The sequence below is a fragment of the Rousettus aegyptiacus genome, unplaced genomic scaffold (genome assembly GCF_014176215.1).
Source record: "Rousettus aegyptiacus isolate mRouAeg1 unplaced genomic scaffold, mRouAeg1.p scaffold_m13_p_4, whole genome shotgun sequence".
Lineage (NCBI taxonomy): Eukaryota > Metazoa > Chordata > Mammalia > Chiroptera > Pteropodidae > Rousettus > Rousettus aegyptiacus.
This window is the reverse complement of record NW_023416307.1, coordinates 47,686,591-47,699,347: the sequence shown is the minus strand read 5'-3', so window position 1 is coordinate 47,699,347 and position 12,757 is coordinate 47,686,591. Positions and strand designations below refer to the sequence as shown.

General features: G+C 36.2%; 1 protein-coding gene across 1 annotated transcript in view; it reads left to right on the top strand.

Moving 5' to 3' along the window:
- Positions 1–469: 469 nt before the first annotated feature.
- ATP13A5 (ATPase 13A5) overlaps positions 470–12,757 on the top strand; it is a 97,836-nt gene continuing 85,548 nt past the window's right edge. The window contains exon 1 of the mRNA XM_016136245.2: positions 470–539. Coding sequence (XP_015991731.2) covers positions 477–539 — 63 coding nt within the window. The 5' untranslated portion in view covers positions 470–476. The remainder of the gene's footprint in view (positions 540–12,757) is intronic.

The window sequence follows — 12,757 nt, the reverse complement described above, 5'->3', positions numbered from 1 at the left end:
ATTCCAAAATGATTCCTATATTCTCAATCATGATCCAACCTTTCTTCTTTCAGTTCTCATTGTCACTCCCACTACGCCCATTACTTTTTCAAAGTCTATGGTGTTTTCATTAATTTCTCACTAGTTAATCCTATTGTTGCAGGGTTTTAGCAAACTAGTTATTACCATTTATTGGCTGAGATATTTACAGACAGCAAAGAAATGATCTTTCTAGTTCAACAACTCACATCTAGCTCAGCAAATAAATAGTAGGAAAAAAAAAAACAAAAACAATAAGCAGATAGATTAACAGACCAATCCAGTGGCTGGGGAGAGTATTTCCTCCCTTTCCTTTGTTAGCCTAATAGGGGAGGTATGTGCTGAGAGAATTTAAACACCTAAGAACTGCAATGACAAGCAGTGACTATTCTGAGTGCACATAAGCCTCAGTGGTTTTGACATTTCCCCCAAGGAAATAGGCAGGAAGTACAGTTTAGATGGAGGAGAAAAGTAAGAAGGACCATCGGATTTTGCTCAACCAAGGGGAGGAGAATGAACTGGTGAGTCTTACCTTGTTTTTTTACAGTCTTTTCAAAATTAACAGAAGCTGTGGGCGGGGACTATTGAGGTGTTGCTGGCTTTAGGACCTGGAGAAGTTTCAGTCTGGTAAGGCTCCTTGAGATCCCGGGGCACAGTTTTATAGTGGGGGAACTGTAGGAGCTGTTGAAGTGTGTCTTCTAGATGATGAAGTTTTTGCCATCCTCACATGCACTGGACTGCTTGAAGCTTCCTCCTCAGACGTTTTTCATAGTAACCAGGTACATTTCCACCTGGTGTTCTTTGAGGTGATCTCCTTGTCATCGGGGTCTCCATGTAATTGGACAAACTCAGGTGAAAACTGAAACTCTTTTTTTCCTAATGTTTTTGGTGTGTCTGTACGACTTAGACTCAGTGTACTTTGGGCTGAAGTCATGCTAGGAGTATAGAGAGGTTTTATTTAAGCACCAAGTACTGAAGAAGGAATAGAGTATGGCCTGAGATTGAGCACATTTTTTTTTAAGTTCTTATTTCTCCAATTTTTTCCCTGCTGCCTCTTCCACCAAACATATATAAATCTTGAAAAATAATCATTGAGATCTCGAAAACTTCTACAGTGTCTATTTGGTGCTGATGAGTTTACCTTTATTATTTTATTTGATCCTCAGAGAACTCAGTGAAGAAATTAATCCCATTTCATAGAAAAGAAATCTGAAACCAGGAAAGTTAAGTAACAGACTAGGAATCCCTCAGCCTTTACACCTCAAGCTATTTACACTGTAATAGTGTCTTTAGTTAGGCAATGAGAAAGTGAGACAAAGGGAGAGGGGGGATGGAACAGAGAAAGTGTCCTGGGGGGCAGAAAGGAATTCAGAGGATAAGGTTCCTAGATCAGAAGGGTGTCAGTTTCCTGCCTGGCTTCTCCAGTTCCTTATGAATTCTGTGGGAAATCCATAACCATTCTCTCTCCACCTACCTTTGTTTGTTAAACTAAGGAAATTAATTGATTTCATCTACAGCTGCATTGTCCAATGTGGCAGCCCAGGCCACATGTGGGTTTTGGGCACTAGAAAACTAGCTAGCTCAAAATAAAATGTATTGTAGTGTAAAATACACACAGGATTTTGAAGATTTAGTAAAAAGAAGGGTAAACTATTTCAATAATTTTTATATTGATTATACACTGAAATGGCAATTTTTTAGATTTGTTGAGTTAAATAAAATGTATTATGAAAATTAATTTCACTTGCTTTTTTTTACTTCCTTAATGTGGCGGCTGGGAAATTAAATTACAAATGTGGCTTACAGCAGTGGCTTGCATAATTGTATCACACTGATCTTGACAATGGTAAGGTGCTGTAAAATCTTCAGACTGAAGGGATTCAAAGAATGAAAATCTATTCACTTGTTTTCACTGCCAAACGGCACTGTGCCGGTTCTGATATTTTTTTCAACATGTAGATGAATGTTCATAAAAATCTTTGGTTGCTCTTTATTTTTCTCTGATTAAGTGCTAGATTTATAAAGTTTATAGCCTAGTATTTTAATTCTTTTAATCGCAGAGGGAATTTGGGTATCAAAGCATTAAATAATAGGTCAGGCATCCTAGTTTTCTTTTTTTCGTTGGTGATTAAAGACTTCTAGACACATCCACCAAAAGAGCTCTATTAGAAATTCTACTTTGCTTCTCTCAGGGCATGCTGGGGAAGGGAAGATGGCTGTATGTCTCTCCTTTATAAATCTTACTCATGAGCTCGAGCTCGGGCAGAGCACAGATACAGACCCTATTCACATGGATTTGAATATTCAGGGAGTTAGGCAGGCCTGGGGGGAACAGGGGTCACCTACATGCACAACTGCTGTCTTGCAAGTCATCAGGCCCAGTTGCTCTCAGGTCTTTAGAGTTTGAAAAGGAACTGAAGCCAGATATCTAAATGCTTATGGAAAATATTCTTATTATACATTTTGGAAACAATTGTTTTTCCTTTTTAAATAATCAGGAGGCCAAACTAAACCTGGGCATGGTCTTTTGGGGGCTGTCAGTCTGTGACTTTTACAACCCTTTCCTCCTTGTTTTTACTTTCCCAAAGGTTCTCCATGGCCCAATCTGATCTCTACCAGCATTCATCATTTCAAGTGAACAATCATTTGTGATTATGTGAGATGGTTTGAAGTGAAAGCTATGCAGTATTTGAGTAAATAATAAATTCCTTCCATCAAATAGCCACAAAGAACCTAAGCAGATGGAGTGGGCCTGTGAGATTATTTAAGTGTAGCTTGGGGCATTTTGCTGAGCTCAGCATGGATATAAGGCATTGAACTAGCCTCCAGAGTTGAAGCTAGTTGTCATTCTTGTCTCCTAGTCTCTGGATCTAACTTCTCTAGAAGGGGTAACAGCTAATACTGTGCGAGGCATGGTACTAGGCACTTGACAAACAGTATTTCATGTCACTCTCACAGCCTGTATGATATATACTCTCACTGTTCTGACCTTCATTGTCTTTCCTCACTCGCACCCCCAACCCCATTTACCCCCCCCTACTACTGCTTAGCTCCAATAGTCTCCTTTTGGTTACATGTCTTTTTTCTAAAAATTAGCCCTGCCTACACACTTCATCATCTTGTCCAATCACAGTCAGCTTTTCTTATCTTTTCTTGAGGTCTTCTTAGGACCCACAGCTTCACTAATACCAAAAGATTCTTTACAACACCAGACCTTAAATGAGCATGGAGCCTTCAAAGAAACTTTGTAGCTCGGTGCCTGAGGAAACGTGATTTGGCTTGGGTGGACTTGAGTTTGAACTGCGGTTTTCTTAGGCAAGTTATTTAACCTCTTAGAGTCACTCGTGAAATGTGAATAGTAATACCTACCATTAAGAATTGTGGGGAGGATTAAATGAGATAATACAACCTTTCCAAAAATATCTCCCATAATATCGTTAATAAGTATTGTATAAAAATATCTCCTTTATCTCTAACAATTAGGTTTGAGAAACAGTAGGTGATAATAGCAAGGCCTCTTAGGGCCTTTAATATAGCATATAGTTCTTTCTGAATCTCTAAAAGGAGCAAGACAGTGTGCTCCATTTATGTATGCATGAAATCTTTCATGTTTGTGTGTAAAGATTTTTTCATATGACTACTATTCCAGGGAAACACTATAAGAAAGCGTGGGAAGTTTCCAGTGTTTTCAATGAATAGAAGTTATTCTGTATCATTATTACCCTCTGGGAAAGAAAAAGAAGTCATATCTCTCAGCCAAGCATGTCTGGAGGCACACGCTGCTCATATCAGCCCCTGTTTCGAGGTCATATCTGCCACATTTGCTGTATTTATTTTCCAGAGATGTTCTTGATTTTGCCTCTGAGACAGAAGGGCTGCTTTATTCATATCAGTTTCAAAGCCCAAGCATTCCATTGGCGCACCCCTCTGTACAGACACCCGTCGACTGCATGGCGAAATTACAAGTGGGAGCAGCTCTCGAAGGCAAAATAGCCACCTGGTATGAACACAGGCTTGATAGCAGAGTGCTTCACTTCATGATAACCTTTTTTTTTTTTCTTTTTTCCTGGGAAGGAGTGGAGGAGCCTTGGACTCTAAAACAGCATACCTAGGATCTAGTCAAGGCTCCACTGCTAACTGAGTAGTGTGGACATAGTTTTGGACTTTGCTAGTTGTCTGAGAATGACATCACTTGCCCTTCCTGACTCACAGGTTTTGAAGGGGTCATTTACAAAACGGGGAAAGCGCTACAAAAAATATAAAGGGTTCATTTACATGGGGCGAGTCAGGAGATATGATGTGCAATTTGAAAAGTAAAGAATATACATATCAAGTAAAATTGATGTTGAGAATATTTCCCTTTCTTTGATTAAGCTTGGATAATAATAATTGTTTGAAATTTACCATTACAAAAACAAATAATATGTGAAGAGTTAGTAAGAAAAGTCAGGAACTTTGAATATCTGAATTATTTTAAACAATTTATATACTCCTCATCTTTCATTAAAGGACAAATAAACAAACAAAGAACACTCAAAAGATTAAAATCAAAAATGAAAAAGTAAATCCTATGGGCTTTCTCCTGTCTTCAGTCAAATTTATATTAATAGCTTGGAGGGAAATGAAATAGCTAATCTTCAAATGACACTTCACTATAAAGGAGAGGTAACAATACAGATGACAGAATCAAAATTCAAAATGTTCTCTAAGCTGGATTGTAAGAGACAAATTGGCAAAATGCAACTCATTGGGCCTTAGTACATTAGTACCCCTAATCTGTGTATTAGGCCTCGAGTTTTTAAGTTTTTATCAAAATACAAGGTAAGGGTATCAATGACTTGGGCTTAGTAGACATTTATGAAAAAGCAGTTGAAGTGTTTTATTTAGTTATAATTGCATTTTAGTTGCCAATGTGATATCACTGTAAAAAACTAGTCCTTGGATGTCTTAATAGAAGTCTGTTTTGCAGAACAAAAGAAATAATAGTTCTGGTATAATCTGTATTATTTAGAAAATTTCTTGGAAGTTTTTTTTTAATTCCAAGATTCATACAAGAAGTATAGTGTATTTGAAGGAATATCTAGATATCACAAACAAGAGCTTATTTAGAAGACTTTGGAAACAGTTTCCCAAAGAACAATCATGAGAGTTGTCTTCAAATAGTTGAGTGGCTGATATGAAGAAGAAAGTAGAGTTTGAAAGATTCCAGCCTAATTTATTTTCTTTATGGAAGAACTTTCTAACCATCTGTGGTGGCAGAATCTTAACATGACACTCCTCTAGCGACCTTTGTCCTTGTATGATCCCCACCAGTTGATGGGAGGGGGGAACTATATAAGCGATAAGTCCTGCGATTATATTATGTTATATGACAAGAAGGGATTTTACAAATATAATCAATGGACTCAGATGAGTTCAACAAAAAGAAGACTGTCTGGGTGAGCCTGACCTAATCAGGTGATCCTAGAAAAGAGACTGGGCCCTTCCTGAAGTCAGAGAGGTTTAAAGCATGAGAAGGATTTGGTGCACGGGAGATTGTCCATTACATCTTTGGAGATGGAAGTTTCCATGTGCAAGGAACTCTGAGCAGTCTCTGAGCACTGAGATTTGAGAGCAGCTTCTGGCTGACAACCAGCAAGAGAATGGGGGCCTAAGTCCTAAAGCTATGAGCAATGGAATCCTACCAAAAACCATGAGACCTAGAAAGAGGTCCTTGATCTCCAGAAGGGGCATAGCCAAGGTGACACTCAGATTTCATTCTTGTAAGATGCTGAGTAGAGAACCCAGCTAATGAGACTCCTAACCCACAGATACTGTGAGATAATTCATTTGTGTTATTTTAAGCCTCTAAATTTGTTATGAAATAATAGCAAACTAATACACTATCATCATGGCTGTCCAACAAGAGAAGGCACAGCCCCGTAAGTAATGAGCAGCCTGTCTTAATCATACAAGAAACGCTTATCTGTGAAATATGGCATACAGATATTTTTTCCGAGAAGGTTTCGAACAAAACAATCTCTGAGACACTCTCCTTACATAATTATGCTTTTATTCCACAAATAAACTTCAACAGAATATACATGTGTTCCCATGTCTTTGGTCTAGGGCAAATTCTGGTACCAGAAATTGTCTTCGCTAATCAAACCAAACCATGTATCTCATTGTTTTGAAATATGTGCATCATCCATTTTTACTGCTCTCCCACCTTTAGCCTCATCAAACAAGGGTCCTTAGTTTTACTTTTACCGCTAGGAAGATCACATTTTAACACTCTTGTTATAGTACATTTGACTTTATGGAAATGCCTATAGGTGAGAGTGATAATATGTTTATCTTACTGGTATTAGGTTTAGATTCACACTGCTAAAGAACAAAGGGCCTTTCTTACTCCAGAAAGAAAGCATAAGGGGAAAATTTAATAGGTTGAATTATTTCAGTAATTAATTTGAATATGTCCAAGATTCACTTTTTTGGCCTACAAATAGTAATTTATAAATATGACTAATAATACTTATTTTAATAAATAATAAGGCTTATTTTATAGGCTTGTTGTGAAAGCTAAATGGCACCTAAATAAGCACTCAAGAAAGATTAGGGGTTTTTTTTATTGAGATATAACTACATATAACTTTATACTGGTTTCAAGTGTACAACACATTTGTTTGTATTGTGAAATGATCACCAGAATAAGTCTAGTTATCATCTGTAACCATACATAGTTATAATATTCTTTTGCTTTGTGATGTAAAATTTTAAGATCTAATCTCTTGGCAATTTTCAATGATATAACACAGTGCTGTTAACTATAGTGACTATGATATTGCGATTTATAAAAAGAAATATATATTTGAACTTCATCCCCATTTCTGGCACACAGTTTCTAAAAATCTTCAAATTTCTTAAGTGATGAGAACAACAAAGGTGTCTTTCGTTATGTTCATGAGGTGACTTTTGGGCTGCACCTAAAAATGGAGATTGGTTTCCAGGAGAGTGAATCATGTGATTGGAGGGTTGGAACTTTTAGTCCCATCGCTCTGAACTCCAGGGAGGAGAGAAGGGCTAGAAGTTGAATCAGTAGCCAATGGTTAATGATTGATCAATCATGCCTATGTACTGAAGCCTCCATAAAAACTCAAAGGGATGAGGTTTGAAGAGCTTTCTGGTTGGTGAACACGTGGAGGTGCTGAGAGCATAGTCCTCGCGGAGAGCGCATAGAAGCTCCATGCTTTCCCCCACACCTTCTCCTATGCATGTCTTCCATCTGGCTTTTGCTGAGTTATATCCTTTCATAATAAACCAGTAATATAGTAAATGAAATGGTTCTCTGAGTTCTGTGAGCTGTTCTAGCGAATTAATCAAACTGAAGGAGGTGGTCATGGGAAACTCCAAGGTGTAGCCACGTGGTCAGAAGTATAGGTGACAGCCTGGACTTGTGTCTGGTGTCCGGAGTTGGGAAGAAAGTAGTCTTAATAGGACTGAGCCTTCAACATGTGGAATCTGATGCTATCTTCAGTAAGACAGTGTCAGAATTGAGTTGAATTATAGGACATCCAGCTGATATCCAAGAATTGTATGGTGTTGTGTAGGAAGCACCCTCTTTCCCCAACACACACATATGTAGTTGAAATTGTGTCTAGGAACCCACAAGAAACACCATGCTAGAAAAGTGAGTTCTTATTGTCAAATATAAACTAAAGTGGAAGTGACTTAAAAACATTTTATTCGATTCAAAGGGCGCTCCATGGTATGAATGCAGGACAAAATATAGAAAACTAAGTAACAGTGCTTGGTAGTTAGTGATAACTAGCATAAATTACCACATGTGGCCAAATCAAACCAGTGATACAGGGCGAAGAACAGCGACCACATTAATATAATCTACTAATAGAGACAATATTATCTTCACATTAAGAACAGAACCTTGAAACATAGCAGAGTTAGAAATAAGAGATCAGAGTTTTAAGAATGCCCTCCTATCTCACACATAAAGGAATATAATTTGGCATGTCCAGATAAAGACAACAAAGGGTAGATTGTGACTAATGAATAGAAACTTGGTGCTGTGATTGTTGTTTGAAAAAAAAAAAAAAGGAAGATAAAACATGATGAATTCTAGTCTCATGAATGGATACAGAGATAGCTGCTTGGCCATGATTCAGGGAACTGAAATTTGTTGCTTACATAGAAAAAGCTAACTTTCTAAGGTTATGGAAACTTCTCACCCATGGAAAAGACTAACATGTCATAGCAAAAAACTGGCATTACCAATCACAGAAAGTAATTGTAATACTGAAAGTTATTTATGTTACGTCTTGGTTGAGTAAATAAATGTATAACTTGTACTGTGAGAATCTTCGTTTGAGTAAATAAAAGTGTTATGAACTATAACCCAATATACTCATTCCAAGGATTTGAAACATATGCAGTACTGTGTGCATGGTGGGTACACAACAAATATTTCCAATGAATAAAAACATGAACGATGAACATAAGAATAAAAGGATTTATAAAAACTAAAAAGGACCTGTTCATAAGACCAGTTGTGTAAAAGCACTAGTCCTCCAGATGCAAAGAAAATTCAGGAACTGGGACAGGTGGAGACCTCAGGGATGGTTCCATATGACTAAGAGTATCCCCAAAAGAAAATTTGGGGAAGAAACTTTGTTTAGATGAAGATGTAATTCTTTTTTCCTGAGGAATTTAGCCTGTTGGTGCTGTCTTTAATGACAACTGCGAGAGCTACTTCAAAATAAAAGAAAGAAAAATAATTTAAAAGGTACCATTTACGTGCTAGAACTTCATATATGTTCTCACTTAATCCCTATGAGCTAGTCACTCAGATATTCACTTCACAACTGAGAAAATCAGGACTTAGTTAAGTAACATGTACAAGGTTACATTATGTAACATCAGAGGGAGGATGTTCTCATACACTGTTTTCCTCCTGTACAAGTGAAGAATGACTGTGCCGGGCTGTGTGTGTGCGCGCATGTGTGCTCATGTGTGTGTGTGTGTGTGTGTGTGTGCATGCACTCATATACATACATCTTTGAATCAATTTCATGTTTATCTTAAAATCTCTGAGTTTCACAAAGGTGAGCAGCTTTCTTTTGTCCTGTGTTTGACTTCAATTTTGACAATCTGTTCACTTTGGAAAAATAAAAAATTTTATTTAATCCATTGGATCAATCACTTTTAGAAATATAATTTATGATTTTGATAATAACATTTCGTTCTGAATATTGCCAGTTGTCAAATCATTTCATAATGAGTCCAATTGGACTAGCCTCTTATACTGAAATTTTGCTGAACTATATATTACTCAAGCTAATATTAACTGTTAGTACATATTGGGTAGTCAAAATGTTTCAGGAACTGAGTTAAATGCTTTGCATGTGTTATCTCATTAATTTCTCATGCGACCCTAGAAGATCGCTATTGTTATTCTCATTTAGAGAGGAGAAAACTGAGTCATCAGAAGAAGTAAAGTGGATTGCCCAAGGTCATTTTGTGTTTAAGTGGTTGAGGTGTGATTTGAACTTGGTTTTCTCATGCCACATTCCCGGCTTTTAACTGCTACCCCAGACTGTTTCTGTTTCACAACCAACCACAGTTTTCCCAGGAGGAATCTAAAGTTCAGTGAATTTAAATCATTTACTGTGATCACATTAACTAATAAGTGATGGAATAAGAAACAGAAAGGAGAGCTTTAAGAAGGCAATGGGATGGGGTATAAAGAACAGAGGCTCTGTTGATAGACATGCATAGAGCTCTAAGTTGTGACCTTAGGGAACAACCCCTGCCATAAGGCATATGCGTATTTCATTGTTACTCCTATTATAAGCTCTGCTCTGGAGCTAGAAAAAGACCATTAGGGCTATGGTACCTCTCCTGGTATCTAGAACAGAAGTCTAGCAGGAAACAAAAAAGTGAGGGAACATCACTGCTTAGAGAGAATACAATTCAAGTTTCTGTGAAGTTGGTCACATTCTCTGTGCTCTTCAACTCAACTCTCCCATGGTGGCAGATCTGGGTTCTTCACCTGTTTCTTTATTGACCTTGACTCAGTGTATTGCAATTCAAAACTAGAACAGTCACCTCTCTCCTCCTTTGACTGACTTATTATCAAACCACCTACTGACATTGACCGAGAGCTCACTTTGTACTTAACACCTTACATTTCTCATTTAATCTTTACAACTATTCTTCCAGGTGTGTGTTATTAATATCCCTTAAGTACGGAGATGTAAACTGAGAGAATTTCAATCCTGAGGTCACATAGATAATAGGTGACAAAACTCACTTTATTACAAGAAACGTGTATAATGGATTTGAGATTCTGATCCTCTCACTTCTGTTCCCAGTATCTTTACAGGACCTCTCGATTCTATTTACCTTCCTCTTATGGTACAAACATTGCTCCTGGCTCCCTCCTCTACTCTGCATTTCTTAGTAGATTTCACCAGCCATATATAAATAGGAGAAATCTCTGCGACTCTTACTGCATCAGAAGACTAATCACTTAGAAAAATCAAATACTTGAAATTAACTGGTCAAATGGAAACACACACTGTGATAAACTTCAATCACACAAACTTCGGAAAGTCAGTTGAAAATAGTGATTCTTGTAGCCAAAACCTCAAGTCCCATACCTGACATCAATAACCTCTGGGAAAACAGAAATGATCTAGAAAGGAATTTTACCAAGGTTATTGAGGCCGGATTACCAAGGAAGGAAAAACAGTGCTTCTATTCATCGTTGCTCAAGGAGCTACACATTTCTGAAAGTTACGCTGACATTTACAAGTTCTTATTTATTTACTTTATTATTATTACTATTATTATTATTAATTATTATTTTACTTACTTCACTTTTTAACAAGCAGGAAAAAAAAATCTCACATTTTGATTGAGGTGCACCCAGCCATAAGCAGAGTCGTTCTCAGAAAACTCTTCCCCTATCTTGGTTCTTAGGGATGCGATTTTACCTCTGATCTAATAGAAGTCGGTTCTTCCTTATATCCAGGCCAGGAAGCAGCTACAGTCCTCTTGTCAACCAAACCTCCCTTTTCCCATAGAAATCCCTTCTCTTGCCTTAAAAAAAAAAATTCATTTCTAATTTATACTGCCATTCTTTCTCAATCTAATCTCAGTAAAGTAATTAAAATACCTTCTACCTGCTTAGAACAAAGTGTTTAATAACCAAATTGACTCTACTTGTTAAAACTTTTTATTGACATACATAAATATAGTGGCTGTATTTATAAAAGTTTATATAAATAAAGGGCACTGATCTTAAGTGTGCAATTTAATGACTTCTATCATTAATTAATTTTGCTCACTTTTGAACTTCATGTAAGTAGAATTGTGCATTGCTTTACGGCACTTCATTTCCTCAGTATAAAGTCTGTGAAATTCATCTATGTTGAGTGCATCATTCTTTTTTATTGTTTTGTGGTATTCCATTGTATGAAAACACGAAATTTATCTCTTTCCTGTCAATGTACATTTCATTGTCTCCAGTTTGGGGTTCTTACTGTTATTAGGGCAACTTAGTTAATGGGCTAGTCCAAACTTTCTGTATTTTTACTGATTTTTTTTTTTTTGGTCTACTTGTGTTATTGGTTAGTGATAAGGGTATATTAAAATCTCCGAAGAAGAGAATGCACCTTTCTATCAATTTTTTTTGACAAATTTTGGAACTATGTTTATGTTTAGAACAATTTAGAATTGTTATGTCTCCTGTTGATCTTTTAGCTTATGAAATGTCCTTTTTCTCATAATATTTCTTAGTCTATTTTGTGTGATATTAATATAGCCATGCTGATTTTCTTTTATTGATCATTGTGTAGTATATTTGTGTGGTATATTTCCCCCTTCTTTCTCCTTTAATATAGCTACTTCTTTTAATTAATTAATTAATTTCTGCCTCTTAATATGTAAAATATGTCTCTCATAAACAACATGTAGTGAGTCTTCTTTTATTACCTAATTTGAAAATCTTTGTTTTCAATCATAGTATTAAGGTCCTTTATAGTTAATGTAATTATTGATATATTTGGGTTGAAGTTCATAATGTTTTCTATCTATTCTATCTGTTTTTGTTCTTTATTTAACATCATATCACAGAATGTCCCATGTGTCTACATTGATTTCATACATTTTGTTTTTAATGGATTCTCAGCAGCCCATTGTTTTGACGTTTCACACCTTATGGAACCACTAGCTATCATTTTTTTCATTCAATAATTTTGTTATTATGGATAATGCTTTCTACTTTATGTCTTATTTTCTTAGGGTGTATTTCCAAGTGAGGAATTAATGATTCAAAAGATAGAAACATCTTTATAATTCTTGATACATCTTTATAATTCTTTGTTCCCTTGCTGTCCCTAAAAAAATTATTTCAATTTATAAGGTTATTTGTAGTACATGGCTGTAGTGATTTCATTGCAGCCTTGCCAGCACTGTGAGTTCTTTTTTTAATTAAAAAAGTTATATAGAAAAGAACTGAAGGGAATCAGAATTATGATTACCAATATCATTGTTGTGTGTAAATAAACAGAAAAAGGGAAAAATATTTACAAATGTCATTTTAGCTGTAAGTTGGACTGAAATTCCTAACTGTTCTGCTTCTATTTTGCACACACTTTGGCTTTGTCAATAAGTCCTCATAAATAACTTAGTAAAAGAATAAATATTTATGACATAATATGTGAACTAGCATACACTTTGA